This window comes from Triturus cristatus, chromosome 2_1, assembly GCF_964204655.1.
Source record: "Triturus cristatus chromosome 2_1, aTriCri1.1, whole genome shotgun sequence".
Taxonomy (NCBI): Eukaryota; Metazoa; Chordata; class Amphibia; order Caudata; family Salamandridae; genus Triturus; species Triturus cristatus.
Window position 1 is genome coordinate 114,977,761 of NC_140581.1, and position 16,529 is coordinate 114,994,289.

General features: G+C 45.4%; 1 protein-coding gene across 2 annotated transcripts in view; it reads left to right on the forward strand.

Annotated features, from left to right (window-relative positions):
- Positions 1-336: 336 nt before the first annotated feature.
- Positions 337-16,529, forward strand: part of DCTN3 (dynactin subunit 3) — a 60,917-nt gene continuing 44,724 nt past the window's right edge. Inside the window, exons 1-2 of one of the 2 annotated variants that reach the window (XM_085628429.1) lie at positions 337-443; positions 737-881. In XM_085628429.1, coding sequence (XP_085484555.1) covers positions 777-881 — 105 coding nt within the window. In that variant the 5' untranslated portion in view covers positions 337-443; positions 737-776. Of the gene's footprint in view, positions 444-736; positions 882-16,529 lie in introns of those variants that run through there. The other variant, XM_085628437.1, reaches the window with a different exon arrangement.

Here is a 16,529-nt window from a genome sequence, read left to right on the forward strand (position 1 = left end):
GCTGTTATAAGAAAACGATTTAATTAACAGACATGATCCTGGTGGAATGTCCCGGTTTTTGGCTCGAACATTGTGGTCACCCTACCCTAATGCAAACACGAGAAAATACGCATTCCATACGTTTAGCCTCACTTACAAAGTGTGTGAGCAGAGACGGCAGGGTGCAAAAGGAAAGGTGTGAGGAAGAAGTGTCAGGGAGCATAGAGGGCTGTAAGAGTGGCAATGAAGCAGAATAGGGTAGTGTGTAAGCAGTGCAGTATATGAGCAGAAGGGGCGGGGAGCAGTGTCTGGAGAAGAAGGCACATATTGTGTGAGCAGAAAGATCCTATGTGCGCACAGATGTCTGGGTGTGGGGACCAGAGACTGGAGAATGTATGCAGAGGTGACCGGCAGTAGGAGCAGTGTAGCTGGGCAGGAGTCCAGGGTCGTGAGTGGACAAGTGTGTAAGCTTAGACTATGAGATCCAATTGTCTGTCCTTTCTGCATTTCTTTCCTCTTTATTTTAAAAAATGCGTCCTAAGACATAGGACTTGTCGATATTTTTGTGAGGCTGGCTTTTGTTGACGCATATTTGTATTAAATGCAAGTACTTGTTTGTAAAAATAATATATGGAGTTAATGAGCTCATTACGATTTCGCAGTATAGTGCCATTCCAAGATGGCCGCGACATTTCCATCTCTTTCGGAAACAGGCGTAAATGATGTAGTCTCACACCGGACGTGTCGTGTGTTTCAGATGTCATCGGCTGTTCAGGGGCAGGGCGGGTGTTGACATCATGGACGTTTGTGTGGAGGTAACAAAGCTCCAGGCCCGGCTGGCAGATGTGGAAAACCGACTCTACGGAGAGCGGAGACTCGGGGAAAGCCGGGGAGGTGGTAAGGTAAGTTGGTGGCTGCGCAATGCAACATGGCACGTCTTTATTATAGGAATAGCGACTTAAAAAGTGTGGAATCTGGGCTGTTAAACCCCATTTGCATTGTGTGGTTCTTGCCGGGGAGCGAGCGGAGACGGGTTTATAGATTCTGCGTTTTTTTGAGCGGGGAAGCGGCGTTCTGTCAGTTGGTCTCTGTCTTGCTGGGGATACTGCTTGATATATCCTGCCTACTACAATAATATCACCCTCTGTTGTGGAGGGAGTTAAGTCTGCAACAGCGGGATGACGAGGTGAGCAACCAAACAGTTAAAACGCACCATGTAAAAATGTGTGAATGCATATAAGGGGAACTTTGGAAGAAAATGTAAATTTAGTTGGAATAGGATTGGTTTTATTTGAACATTGACTTGTATTGAGTTAACTAGGGCTTTAAGTGGGATGAAAAAACTGGGGGGGGGGGTCTCAAGGGGCGTGGTCAGTGTAATTAAGTGCGTGGCTTAAAAACACGTAAACTGAAAATCTGTGTTTAGCACAGTGTGCCGCCGACTTGTATTTTGCAGATCCGGTCATTGCGTCCAGATATATGATATAATAAGCCACATCATACCTACAAGTCAGGTCTATTGGCTTTGTCAATGGTTGCTAGTTGCATAAGATAAATAAGCAGCAATTATGGATTGTATATAATATTGAAAAAAATTCCACTTAAAGCCCTGGTGACACCACAACAATGTCTCTTCCCCCCCCCCCCCCCCCCCCCCAAAAACGAAAAAGCGGGGTAAAGGCAAGATCGAGGTACGGGCAATGTGAAGAAAAACATTTCGTTGTAACGCATGCGTGGTAAAGGCATGCGTTGCAACGGAATGCGTAGTAACGACATATGTTCCATGTGGAGACGTCGACTCTGCTGTGATAGTTTATAGTGCATGTTAAGTGCTCGCTCGTTCTTTCGTTAATCAACTTTATTCTGTCAAATGACCATAAAAGCACAATATACATAAGCCATAGAATGGCTGTCATGTTACTCTGCGCAAGACAGTCTTTGATTATACTTCAAGTGAAGCCCAATTCTTGTGTGGTCCAAACTTTGCACCATAATTGAATAGGGGGCCAACCTGCCCTGTGTTTCAAAAACCCTACCCCAAGATCTTTATGAGTAATAACTCTTGGGCTGATTTTTGGGGTCCCTAATAACCTATTTAAAATGTATCCCCTTCTCCCTGTAAGGCCTTAGGAGTAATTATCCCCCATACTCCTGCTCCATATATGCCCATGTTAAGGGCTTTAATTTTATAGAGCGTGATCATTTGTGCAAGGGGTTTGTGTCCTAACTTCTTAGCGTATCATCTAAAAATTAATTCAGAAGAAGCCTCCATCCCCAGTCTTCTCTGAATTAGTCTTTTCCAATTCATGTTCTCATTAAACCTAAGGCCTAAATCATTAAAATCTTTTGATTTTAAAACTTCGATCCCCACAATAAAAAAATTCACCGGTTGTGTTTTGGGCCAGAAGTCATAATGTACGATTTTTAAGGTTCACCTTGAACTTCAAGTCTTGCATAAGATAATTAAAACCATTTAAAGGTAAATGCAACCCGTTTGCTGTGCGCAGGATTAAAACCGCGTCGTCTGCATAAAATAGTACAGGGACTAAACCGGAACCTATTTTAGGAGCGCGATACGTTCATGGTATTAAAAAAGCCTCAAAGGCATTTATGTAGGCTAGAAATAAAAAAGGAGCCAGAATACAGCCATTTCTTACTCCATGTTTAACTAGGATAGAGGGCGTATACTCTCCTTGCTGGGTCTTCCTCTTTCGCTCACTCTTCTAGTTTTGCTAAAAGTACCCTGCCAAAAAATTTAACTGAGGCATCTAGAAATTAAATGGGCAGGTAATTTGCAGGGGTGTTTAAATCATCTTTCTTAAAAATAGGAACAGTTATAGTTTCCCTCCAGGTCTGTAAGTCCCTCATTGATGACATCTCTAAAAAAGTTTGTTACCAGGGGGCCCAGAAATCAAGATTATTTTTGGGGTCAAGTTGACAATCCGATTTTTTGGTTGTTGTTGTAAAAGTGCCTATTCCGCGCTTTCACTTTAATATCAGTCACTCACCTTTCTTTAGACGTGGCTTGTCTAAAGAAAGGAGCGCGTCCTCCGTGAATGTGAAAGCACCACATGGGCGCTAGTAAACAAACAAGTAAGCGTGGCTGCTATACTTAAAGCAGACCGCACTGCTAAAATAAATAAAGACAGAAACGTGGGTGCTATTGCTAAAGCGGACCGCCATTAGTAAATAAAATTAAAGCAGGCGGTGGTCTGCTTCGTAGTGGCTGGAATAGAGGCAAATCATTAGACAAAGTAGTGCTCGCAGCCAAGATAAAGCAGACCATGTAACAATACAAGTAAAAGGTCAAGTCATTATGGGAGGTAACACATGCAGACAGGGAGGTACCAAGGAGGGACTAACAAGCCTAATAACCAATCGGAAGCCAGCATTTACAAAGTCCATACTCCAGTACAGAATGCCTCGCAGCAGCGCATGCGGTGCCCAGGCTCGACCTAAAAACAACTTGTTTGTTAGAATTAAGCATATCAAGGCTTTGCCATAAGCCAAATGCTGGAAGTGGCCAATGTGCTCTCCTTTCTCATTTGTAATTCCATGGGCCCGTGGCCCACTATATGGGCATTTTGCAATATTAAAATCCCCCGCTCAGATAATAGAAACATTTGAAGGTTCCCTAGTTGGTATATCTATGAGGGTGTGTTCCAAGTCCCCACAGGTTGAGTAAAAAAAATGTAATTCAGATAATAATATTGCTTGCCCTGGATATGGTTGACTCCAAAATCTGGTAATGAGAACTAAACATCAACATCTTAACATTGAGGTACCTTAATGAAGTGGCGACCGGGACTAATAGGCCCCACTGCCTTGGATGGAATAGCAGGGGAGCTAAAGGAACAAAACCTATCAAGTACAACACTGTTGCATGCTCAAGTCTCATGACAGCAAATGAGGTTAACTTTTTTAATGTTCAATTTCAAACTAATTCCTGCTAAATTCAAGGAAAGAAGTTTTAAATCCTGATGTTGTTTCACAGGTGGATTTTTGATTGTAACCCCCACAGCCTTCCGAACTGGGGAAACAGCTCTCTGTGAATTGGTGTGTGGTAAAGTAATTTGTAAGTCAGGGGAGTGATGTAGGCTGTCACTATGGAGCCTGTTAGTGCCTATAGAGTTTGAGCAGATTAAGTTGTGACAGGGCAAATGTTATCAAGGATGTTTGTATCGGATCCGAGGACACACCACCCCTCTCAAGCAAAATTTGAGTGACATGGGCTGGTGGTTGAGCGCAGCTTCCCTTGTGTATAATATTATTCTCCTCCATGTTCGGGATCATATCTGCTTAGACTGTGGTCTTCAAATTTGATGCCAAGACCCCCTATCAAAATTGTTTAGGCATAAGGACCCCCTCCATACAAAAATTTCTAGAACCTAGTACTCCTTATCATTGGCAACCAAAAATGTTCTCCAGAGAAACTGTCAATCTGTGGTTGCACCTCATTTGTACCAGTCTAACACCTAAATATATCAATAAGCAACAAAAAGTTGACCAATACAGCTTTACATAAGGCCTTCTACTGAGCAGCAACACCTGTTGCTGCTTTTTAGTAACTTTTGAACCTTTTGAGTAAATACATTCTTTTTGTTAAAATCGGCAGATTTATACGGCTGATGATGGTGAATGCGGCAAATGTATAATTATGCTAAAATCACTGCGGCCATGCAATCACAATTCCAGTGGCCCTTGGTATAATAGCTGTAATGCATGCTTCAACTTTATTGCATGGCATTGGAGAAAAACCATACTATATTTCATGGGATGCTGATGGCTTGGCATTTACAGCTGCATGTAACTGGAGGTAGCTAAACATCATTCATCATAAACAAAACATACGTACATTTTTTAGGTCTTTCACGGTCAGGTTGCTACATATAAAATAACGGGCAGCTTCAATGAATAATAAATACATTTTAAAAAGTTGTTACTCAGTGGGAAATGCACTACAGTACATAATGAAACTTCTAATATTTAATGCACTGCAAAGGTTTGTGTGAAACCAGATTGTGGTTGGTGCAGTGGAGACTAGTGACTTGTGTATTTTTAGTGGTACAAGGTCATCGCCTCTGACAGAAAGCCCTGTGAATATGTAAGTCTTTATTTTATACTTGCATCACACACAGTATAAGATAGACTGCTATAAAATGCGCAAAATGTTTTACGATAAAATGGTGCTTCCAAAATATAGGGACTCATTTACAATCCTCTTGGGCTGCTGGTGTGTTACTTTTTATGACGCTTTGGTTGCGCAGAGTCCAGACCTATATCTACAAGGCCATGCAAAGTCACTTTGCGTGGTTTTTCATGGCCTCCTAGATATGGTGTAAGGCAGCGCAGCGCAAGTCGAGGTGCTGCCTTACACTGCGCATGGGGGGGTGTTCCATAGGCGTTTCTCTGGATTTTCCCATGGCCCTTGATGCATTCCCAGATTTACAAGGATCTGTAAACCTGAGAATGCATCAAAACTGTACGCTGCCCCAGGGGATGCATAACAAGGAGAAATATCTTTTTTTTTTTCTCCACAATTGTTTCCACTTTTCTATGTTTAGCACATATAGGAGGAAAAACCTTCATGGATTGTTTTTGAGCAGAAAGGCATGCCTTCCTGCACATAAACAATCATGCCAGCAATGCAGACACCCTTGCACCATGGTGCAAGGGTGCCTGTGTTGGTCCTAGGGACCAAATTGTGCACCAGCAGAAGAGACAGGAATGCACCTCATCTTAGTACAAGCATTTGCAATGCATATCGGTCTCGCCTTTAGGACCTTATATGTATTTCGCTATGCAGTACATTAGTCTGAGTGCTGAAACATCTACTGTTCTTTAACATGGAGGGAAAGTAAGCACCAAACTGCGTGACATACCAGGTATGGGAACACATTGAGAGAAATATTGCCTTTCAGCGGGAAAGCTCTGTTTTTAATATAAAATCAAGGCCTTCGGTGGTCATGTCACTGAAAATACAAGATTTGAAAAAAATATTATTGTCTACGGGTTCTTGTGGAAGACAATTTCCATGAACTGGAATCGAGAGAATGCTAAAGTGATTCTGGTATTTTACTGACCTCTGCTGGTCGTTTTCTATCAAGAAAGTTAAATAGAGGCAGTTGAACAAAAAAAAAGTCCCTAAGCGAAAGCAGACAAGTCCTTGGGCTGATCTCCAGAGCCCACAAAGTACATACACATATAAGTATATACTAAAGTGTATACAAAAGGTCTTGAATGCTCAACTTAAAAATGGTCCATTCTTGCCCTTTGAATTGGCGTAGGGCAGCGCAGCATAAATACATGTGGAGCTGCACTACACCTTTTCATTGTAAATGAGGCCCATTGATTTTAATATTACCCAAACCGTATGTAATGCATTTTGTTTTTTACATTACTGTCCCTTCAACACCTTCTCAGGGACAGTAAGCACTATGTAAATACAATGACAATTAAAAGCAAGCACTTTACAGCTCAGTAACTCTGTGCACTACCACTCAAAAAGCTTCAAATGATTCACTCTCCTGTCCTGAGAAATCGAAGCGAGGCAGACAGCTAAACACACCTTTCTGCCAGTGTGCTACTGTCCTGAAAGAAATGCAACGTGCACAACGAGTTAATCTGCAAATCCTTTACATTTGCTGATAAACTCATTGTGCGCATTTCCATTTCTTTCAAGGCAGCAGCATACTGCTAGAAAGGCATGTTTAGCTGTCTGCCTGGCTTTAATTCCCCAGCGCAGGAAATTCCCTGAATAACACTCCAGGGGAAGCATTTTACCTACCGGAAGAAACAATCTTTGACTGTTTCTTTTTGGAAATGAGAGGGCGACCCCTTTCCCATGACTCCAGGGCCCTCCTCAGGTTCGCGCCCCACAGATTGAAGACCTCTGGCTTAGTTTGTACCACACCAAGAAGCCCTCGATGGTGTTCTTTCGAGATTCCACTCCTGATCTATATGATGAATAAGTCAGCCATTAGAATCCATTCCCGAAAGTGGAAGAAATCTATTATGAGATGCAATCAGAGGGACTCCCTTTGAGACTGCCCGGGTGCAATGGGCACCACGCCTTGCCTCCAGGCCCTGTAGATCAGCTAGGGGAGGATGGTAAATGTATCCCAGCGGCACAACAATTAATGTGGGTTGCGCATCCCCTTTGGGAAACCGCCTGTCAGTCCTTATCAATCGGTAAGCTAAGTCTGGGTGCATGCAAATTATCACTGTACAGTCTGCCCCAATAGATTTTAAGGAAGAGCCAATCCATTTGACTCTCCTCATCAATAAGTTATCATTTTCCCTGGATGCAAAGTCGGTATTTCGTGTAAGCCAATGACGGACTTTGTTTTTTGGGGCCCCGATCAAAACCACTTCATATGGGGTATAAAGAAATTATGCTGAGTGGGGCAATTATGAATACTAGTATGTTTAGAAGGTCAACTTTGTCAAGGGCTATCTGGCGGTTTATATATTCTCAGCCTCTGCTTCTTCCCAGAGACAAGCGCGGAACTACTTGCGCCGGAGCAGTTCGTCGTGTTGGTATCTGCCTGGGCTGTGGGAGCCCCTCTGGTGGATGCTCTATACAGTGAGGTCTCTTTCTCGCGCCTAAGACTCTCAGCAGTTATGGAAGTAGCCTGCTTACTAGGTTACTTAAGATTAAGATTGTGTGGTTATCTGAGATGACAAATCTCTGATCGTTTCCAGGGAACTAATTCTTTTCATGGAAAGGGCAATGTCCTAGACCACAGTAGTGCCCAACAGAAACTGGATCCCTTCCTAGGATGGATTTAGATATCCTTTATTTGTTAACCCAACTCGAATCAGTAACTAAAAAGAAAATTTGCACCTGCATCACTTTGTAGGTGTGTGCGTGCATGCATGGTGTGCATTTTTTAAAACTTTGCCAAGCTACACAGCATCGTAGTGTTGCTGAAAACCCTGAGTAAATCAAATAGGTCACTAAAGAAAGACATATGGCGTTGTCAATGTTTTTCTTTTTGTTAAGCACTTTTGGAGCGTTCATGAGTTTTTCAGCTCTCACCCTCGTATGCTCCTGGCCCAAATGCCCACCCCTGCACTTGGTGTTGCTATCACACATGTAATGCTCTCTCGCATACTTCACAGTCCCCCTCCTTCCTAGTGCTCCTTGGTGCTCACTCCCTCATGTATGCAGAAAGTATTAAAAAATAAGAGTGAGTGCCAGAGCAGTGCATGCCTAGTGATTTTTAAAGTGCTTTCTGAAATAAGCGTGCGCTTAGCCCTTGAATATGGTTGTAGGAAAAACAAATGTGAATTTTCTTCGGAATCTTTTATCCACATGTAGGCTTTTAGTGTTATCTATTCCTTTATTGCACACGTTCAAAACTACAGCTCCTTAGCGTTTCAAGACATCATTACCAATGTTTTCTTAGTCAATTAGGAGAGAGGGAAGGCCCCACCCATCCTATAGTAAAATTCAGATCCTTCATAAAATTCTTTATATTGCTATGTTTTTTTTTATTACAAGGTTTGGATGAGAGATCAAACTTAACCATGTTAATACTGAAACAAAAAATCTCTCCTCAAGTTTCCTAATTCCATGCCCTGCATCGTATTGTTCATGCACATCCAATCCTTGGCTTCTTGGCAGACGGCACAGAAATTGTTGTATTTGTGCCAATTTTAATTGGTGGGGGGCGGGGGGGGGGGAGTATAAGGTATGCAGGTGGCGAATTTCAGAAAGATGTGGGGAGAAAAGGGGCAATCAGTGGCTAACAGAGTAAAAGCCTGCATAAGAAAGTGGTGTGGTGAACAGGAGTGACTTTGGTATTTCAAAGACCACTTCCTCTTCCTCAAACCTTAGCTGTGTTTAATTCAGTTTCATATTACAGAGTTCAAACATTATCAATTCTACTTATTCCGATGAGAATCATTGGTACTCATTTATGTGATACAGCTAACACCCATAGACAAAACCAATAGAAATTAATAAAAGGTTCAGCAGAGAGTTGGCAGAATTAAAACATGCCAACAAAAACTTGTGAAGGAGGATATTCGGAGGAGGTTAATACAATTAAGAGAAGGATAATCAGGAGTATGCTGCTGAGGCACAGACAATAATGTGATTTAACTCCAAGATACTCCTCTGACGGAGACACATTGCAACCTTTTGGGAAGTGGAATCTACATGACTGTAGCACTTGCTGCTTTAACGATGGTTTCTAGATGGGTGGTCATACTGCTAAGAAGATTAGTGCCATTGAGGTGAAGCGTACTCTGGTGACTCAATGCTGCTGTATAGCCGCATACGAGTGCTCGAAAATAGTACAGAATCTACTTTGATGCCGGGATTGGACAGCATCTGGTTGATGATGGCAGATCTGCTACCCTCCTTCTTCTGAACCCGTCTGCTGTGTTCACCACCGATTCCCATAATTTATTGCTACAAAGCTGCAAAAAAATTGGCATACATTCTATAACCTTTTTAGTTTTTGAGCAACTGGTCTCGGTCTGTACAGCTGCCTCCTATTAAATCCAAGCCAAGGGTGGCAAACTGGGGTGTTCCTCAGTGGTCGTCTCTGAGCCCCACCTTCTTCATTGTTTGTTTCACATTTGGTGGGTATTGTTAGAGCCTGGGGGTTTGAAATAACTAATGTTTATGATACTCAACTCATCATTTTCATTGACAGAATGACACTTAATACGAGATAATACCCAATATGCTCTAGACTGCAGATGGGATTCCCGTAATAGTAAGTGATAAGAACCTGGTTCTGAATGACGTACTTAATGGATCGTGCATGAAGGTCTAACAACTGGAGTTGATGACATTTACATCCACATTGGGTCTGACTGAAGTACCAAGGGTGCAGAACCATGGAGAGAGGCAGTACTCGTACTACTTTATGGCCCTCCTCTTCCTACCAGATTAACTTTCTTTTCTCTATACACACCTATATATAGAGATTTTCAGCAACAAGAGTCATTGCATGGGGAATTTCGCACCACCCTCTCCTATGGACAGAGTTCAGTTTCTCATGTGGCTGCTGTCCAACAGGGTTGGACTAGATACATAGCGTCTGCAAGACGATAGTGGATAAACTGAGGGAGAGCATTGAAAACTAAATCTATCAAAATAGAGGCTGCACTTAGGAAGGCCTGGAAGACAGTGGGTAAGCAGTATCCTGCTCAGTGAGTGCAAAAAAGCAAACACTGCAGGAAACTAGGAAGATGGAAGTCATACTTGTACACTTGGAAAGAGGCTTCTTTTGTTCTAGGGACTTATTGGTGACACATCACATTGTGAAAAGAAAACAGCTGTATTGCGCCATACCGAGTATCCTTTACCCCACCCATTTGAATGGGATGTCACAGAATACAAGAATTTTTCCAAGACCTGCATGCCTCATAGCTCTGCATAGAAAGCTGGGAACACACTCTACGGAATTCACCACTGAGAGGTCACTGATGTAATCTCTCAGGTGCAGAATGGTTAAATGCCAGGCGCTATCGGTCTCTGAGGAATTCTTTAAGTGACTGTTAAGTAGATTATCAGACTGTACACTTGTATTATTCAGGGATGCGGGGAAGACTGGAAAGCTGCCAGACTATCTCCGTACAGCAATGGTGTTTGTGATCAAACCACGGGAGGGCTGCCCCTCATTTAGACCCAACTCACCTTTAAACATAAAGACGAAGATCCTGGCACAAGTCTTGGCAACAAGGGTGAATATTGTTGTAGAGACACTGATAATCTAGATCAGTCAGGCTTTATGCAACCCAAGAGTACAAGACGGGACCTCAGATTCTTATTTGGATGTATGGTTGTTGGACTTGGCCCTTTTCCCTGAATTTTTTCGCTTTTATGGGAAACCACATGCTATGTGAATTCGTGTTAAACGCCAATGTTAAATGCTGTCCACTGGTGTACGCACCTTTATCTCCCCCATTGTAGAGAAATGTATAGGCCATGTGTGGTGTGAGATGCCATACGACATGCTGTGCAATGGCGTGTGCAGACTGAGTTTCCCTATTTAAACATGTAACTTTTAAAATGGATGCCATGGCTGTGTGGTTGTGCCGCCTGACTGAGCTGGGTTACCAGCCTAGTTGTTATTTCCCAGCAACCCCAGCTTTTGGAGGGAAGCCTGGCACCCAGGGTGCTGGACACCTCCCCCTGTGCCAGTTAGAACCAGTTTCCCCAGATGCTTCTAGAAGGTTCTGGCACTGTCTGGTAGGTGGGGTGAGGGGCATATAAAAAGCGTAGCTGGGCTGCCATGTGCTCAGTCAGAGCGTGGTCCTGAGAGAGAGGGGACCTGCCGCCAGGGGGTACCGCCACATGGGCCTGTGTGCTGGGCCCTGAGCTTATCTTCACCCCTCTGCTGTCCACAGGGCCAGGGAGAGCCATAGCTAGGGCACCACTGGACCAGTGGAACCTCTATTGGAGTATAGGCGGTTGGAGCTGGCAGGAGACTATACTGCTGTGGCTGACTGAGCTGAGGCTCTGCTGGCCCCAAGATAGCCGAGTAATCCTGCCTGTCTGACCTTGCCCAGTGTGAGGGGAACCAGGGAGGCTAACTCTCGAGTGCCTGCTGCTCTGCTGGCTAGCGCCTGGAGAAGAGGAGCGCCGATCTTATTACCTAGAAGGTGAGGAGCGGGGACGCTACACCTAAATGACTGAACTTCCTGCCTGCACCCTAGCGCCTCGTAGGACCCTGACTGCATTCCCTGCGGAAGGAGAGCGCTATATTCAGTGGGCGCTATATTTTAATGGACTGCTCTGCTGGTGAGTGCTGCAATCCCAGCTGTCTGCTCCCTTGCGCCTGGTGGGCGCTGCATTTCGATTCCCCCGTGCTGTGGCGGTATTTTTGGGCAGATTGAAACGGCGGGAGCGCACCCCGCGTATTGCGCCCTTTTCCTATTGCAAATTACGGCGGGAGCCTACCCCGCGTTGGTGCGCTTATTTAACCCGGCGGGAGCCCACCCCGCGGGCTTGGACACTTCCCAAAATTAGTTGAAAGCCAGCGGGAACCCACCCCGCGGTTTTGGCGCCCCAGAGTGAATTTGAAACTACGCGGGAGCCACCCCGCGTGTGAACGCCTCAACCACTGAAGGCGGGAGCCCACCCCGCGCTTCAGCATCGCCGGAAAACACCGCCACCGGCCCGGGAGGTTAAGGAGCGCCGCGCGGGCTTCCCTGTGACGTCAGGGGAGCCGCGCTGGCATTGGCGCCAGCGGGAGCCACTTCAGGGAGTCCCGCCCTGCAGAGGCGGAAGTGGGAAGTGCAGAGCCTTGTGAGCTCCGCAACGAAGTCCCGGGTCCCAGAGGGGGCCCGGGTGAAGTGCAGAGAGCCGCCAGGGAGGTGCTGCTGCTGGCAGGGCTCCCATGTCGGGAGAGAACCCTGCCTGCTGAGGAGAGAGCCGAGACCTGCTGCGGGAGACGGGAGGCGGCCGAGGAAATCCCCGGTGAGTCGGGGCTGGGGGTTGGAGGCTGTCAGGGGCCGGCCGAGGTACAGGGTCGGTACCTGAGACCCCTGATGCCGAGTGAGCCCCGGCGCTAGTCCCTGCCATCCCATCTGCACCGCGACGCCGGGCAGTTGCAACAGAGGTGCCCCTTTGCCTTAGGAGTCCCGGAGTGGGGCTCCACCCCGTAGACCGCGGGTGCTACCGTGTTGGGGGTATTGCTGATTTGGGAGTCCCAGAAGAGGGGCTCCCACGTTCCAGTACTGTACTGGCTGTGCCTTGCGCGACTGCCCCACCGGACAGTGGGCAGTGGCAGCATGGGTATTCTCGAGCTGCTGGTTTGGTGCAGGACATGCCTCTAAGTGGGAGTATTTAAGCTGACACTCGCCCAATGTGTTTTATGCCCCTATTGGTTACCTAGTGGGTGTCCTGCCGGTTAGCCTACTGACATGCAATAATGCTCTAGTCCAGGCCTCCCACCCCCCATGCATTTATGCTAATGAGGTCTATGCCTATTGGGATGCATCATGCCTATGTCAAGGCCTACTGAGAGCACCTACTATAATTATGTCCAATGTGCCTTCTGCTAATGATGCCTTCATGTTCCAGGTGGTACCATGTTTGCCCGGCTGATGTTAAGTAGGATGTACCGTTGCTGATGGATCTTATTCCTGACTAGCATTCATGTTTAATGCATCTACGCCAACGAGGTCGCCTAGTCCGGGATGTGTGGTTTACGGCATAAGATACTGCCAGGAGGCTTACCTTTTATGCCTAATGCTTATGGTTTCTTTTCCCCTAAGCTTACATCAGTGGTGTTCTGCATAATTTGTTTTTCATGCGAAGTAGGCCTAATGTTCACATGTTGATGCCCACAGGTTCATGTTCGAGAATAATGCCTTTATGCCTACTACTGGATGCCTGCTCTGTTTGTGCCCACAGGTGGATGCCTAATGTTTTCCCCTTACAGCTATCCTGCCTCAGGGGTTATTCATGTCGTTGACGCTTATGGGGATGTCATGATGTTTCCCTTGTAGATGTTCCGGCCTAATGTTGCGCCCTGATGTTTTTATTGCAGGATTGAGACGGATGGACTTAACTTTATTGTCTTGTATGCCACAATGGTTCTGGCAGGGGCCTTATTGGCACTGCCATGTATATACTATCCCCTGTAAATATTGACCTGGCGCCAATTGGCGCAGTATAGAGATAACTAAAATTTACCCTGTGTTCTACAATACAAAAGTTATTCTTACACAATTTTGTGTAGCGTCTCTTTTTGGAGTGTGCCCTGTGCGCACTGCGTGGATGCTTTACACTTTTCCTACGGAGTTTGGCCCACCCGCTCTGCACCACGCTACCCGTTTCCAACAATGGTATACACAAAAAATGTCAAGAAGCTACTAGTTGTCCCTGGATGCAGCCAAAGCAGATTAGCCAAATAAGGTAGCTGCAGCCATTGTTTAACATTGAACTTGATGTCAATTTCAGTTCTCCGTTCAGTGTCCTTCATGTTGCTTTGCCACGCCCTCCTCTTGCTTCCCTAGCCTACGTATCTCCGCCCACCCCCTTGCCTCTTTGTTGCTTCCACACACTAGCATTTAATTTTTTTATTAAAATTTTTTACTAATCCAATCTGGATTGGCAAAAAAAATGCTTGCTTCATTTTGTAGGCATGTGCATAGTTGGTGCTCAAGCCTACAAAATTATACTGTTGGTTGTTTTATGTCATAGACTTTTTTCTGCATCAGGGTTGTTGTACAGCATGGCTAGAATCATTGGCCAAGCCAATAGGTCTCAAACACGAGACCTATAGGCTCTGGTTGTGCTTATGTTTAGCTAGGAATGCCATTTCTGGGCATAAAACACAAACGGGCAATTGGAGAGAAACCAGTGTGGCAAATTAGACTCGCCTGCCTTTATTGGTTTGGCTTGTAAACCAGCATGACCTATTTGGTAGAAGGGTGATTTTGGTTTTTTTTTCTCCATCACAGACCTGACATTCTTTGAAAGATTTAATTTAACAAGAAAGTATTTTTATATTTTTAGATCATAACTTCCTTGTCTGGCAGTTACCTCTACAGCAACCACTGAGCGTTCACTTTAGGTCCTCTGACAGATCCGTAGACCCAGTCAACCATTTCTTCTCACCCCCTAATATATTTGTTCCAGTCAATAATAGCTAAATTCAGCAGCTTAAGATTCCATTTCCTATACCCGATAACTCCTGGAGGTGCCCGTGTGAACTCTCAAACAAAAGAAGGGATAGAGGGCTTATAAATAATATTAATTATTATTTATTAAGGTCCAGCATACGTGCCCATCAAACAGTGAAAACAGAAAGGGTATGCAGTTCCTAGGGGTGTCGCAGGGTGTGGTAGGATAACAAAAAGGTGCCAAGGTGAAGGTGTTGAAGTACGCAGGAGAGAAGATCACTCCTTGTGGAAAGGAGACCCTCACACACCCAACAAGCGGGTGTCTTGCTTCATCATCGGGTCTTGCTCCTTATCGGGCCGGCGGTGCAATGCCCGATCAGGCACCCAAATGGGGCCTTCTTGACGGAGATCTTTTTTTCCAATGCCGATGGGTGAGGTGTGTAAGAGGTTCCTGCTGCTGACTAGTGTAGGTGCGTGTGAGGTGTGAAATGAGTGAACTAAAACGGGGATAGGTGATCCACTCCAAACTATTTTAATAAAGCATGGTCACCATCCTGATTAAAACCACAGTGAAACGCACCTTTAGGTGTGTGAGTTAATGTGCTAAAAGGGTCAACATATTTCTTAATTGGCAATTCTTCAGGACCGAAAATAAGGCTACCTACACTTTTTTGGTGGTGGTCACAACCTCAAGGAGGTGTCAGTGGTGACCACGCGTACAGCACCCTAAAAATGTGTGGTACCAAAAGTTAAATAACACAACCCTCGTAGGCTGTGGTGAAATTGAGACCAAGGTGGGAGAGCACTAGTAATATAGTGTCGGTTCCGTATTTTGGAACGCTCCGTAATCCTAACGCCTCTCTCTCCACCGAGGTACGGTTTCCCAGGGAAGGCAGACTGCAGCCAACAAAGTGAGTTCATTTAGTCTACTCTGTAGCTTCTATAAGGCTTTGGTTATTTATTGTGATCACACACCTGTCACTGCCTGAGTGTGCAGCCAACCTCCACTAGCTACCTACCTTAGTACAGCCCTGTGGTCTTACCCTGCAAAACAGCTACCTCTGAGTCTGACACATTCATCAAACAAAGTCAAATTCCTTACCCAGCTGACAGCACACCTGAAGAATAAGCTTACTAATGCTCTCGTCTGTGATTGAAAATAAGGACCTGTTTGAAAATCATCCATGGGCTACCAAATGCTTGATGGGTGCCATTCCAATTGTGCGCAATTTTAATACCAAATAAAAGTAACATCGTGCCTTTGTGCTGGTTTGTTGTACTCGAACAGAGCAATGAGCACCTTCCTTGAAATATAGGGTGCAGTGACAAAGAACATTTTATATTATTAAACCACTTTGGGTCTCAGCCTTTCATATCCGTTTAAAACAAGAGGCATTTTAAATGGATAGTGTTAGACCTGGTCAGAGCTTGCATCAAGGAGGAGGTCTCCAAAATGCTTGCGCTAGGGGTGGTTGAGTCCTCCAGCAGTCCTTGGTCCAGCCCCGTGGTCTTGGTCCCCAAAGCTGCTACGCCGGGAGCCACACCTGAACTCCGGTTCTGTGTGGACTACAGAGGACTCAATTCAGTAACTAAGACTGACGCGCACCCCATCCCCAGAGCTGATGAGCTCATTGATCGGCTGGGGGCTGCCCGGTTCCTCAGCACGTTTGATTTAACGTCTGGGTACTGGCAGATCGCCTTGACCGATGGGGCCAAAGAGAGGTCAGCATTCTCTACACCAGATGGGCACTTCCAGTTCCGAGTCATGCCATTTGGAATGAAGAATGCCCCTGCCACCTTTCAGAGGTTGGTCAACCAGGTACTGGTTGGGCTGGATGCGTTCAGTGCCGCCTACCTGGATGACATCGCAGTGTTCAGTGCCACCTGGCCCGAACACCTGCGCCACCTCTGGGAAGTGTTGATGGCTCTGCGCCGAGCAGGCCTCACGATCAAGG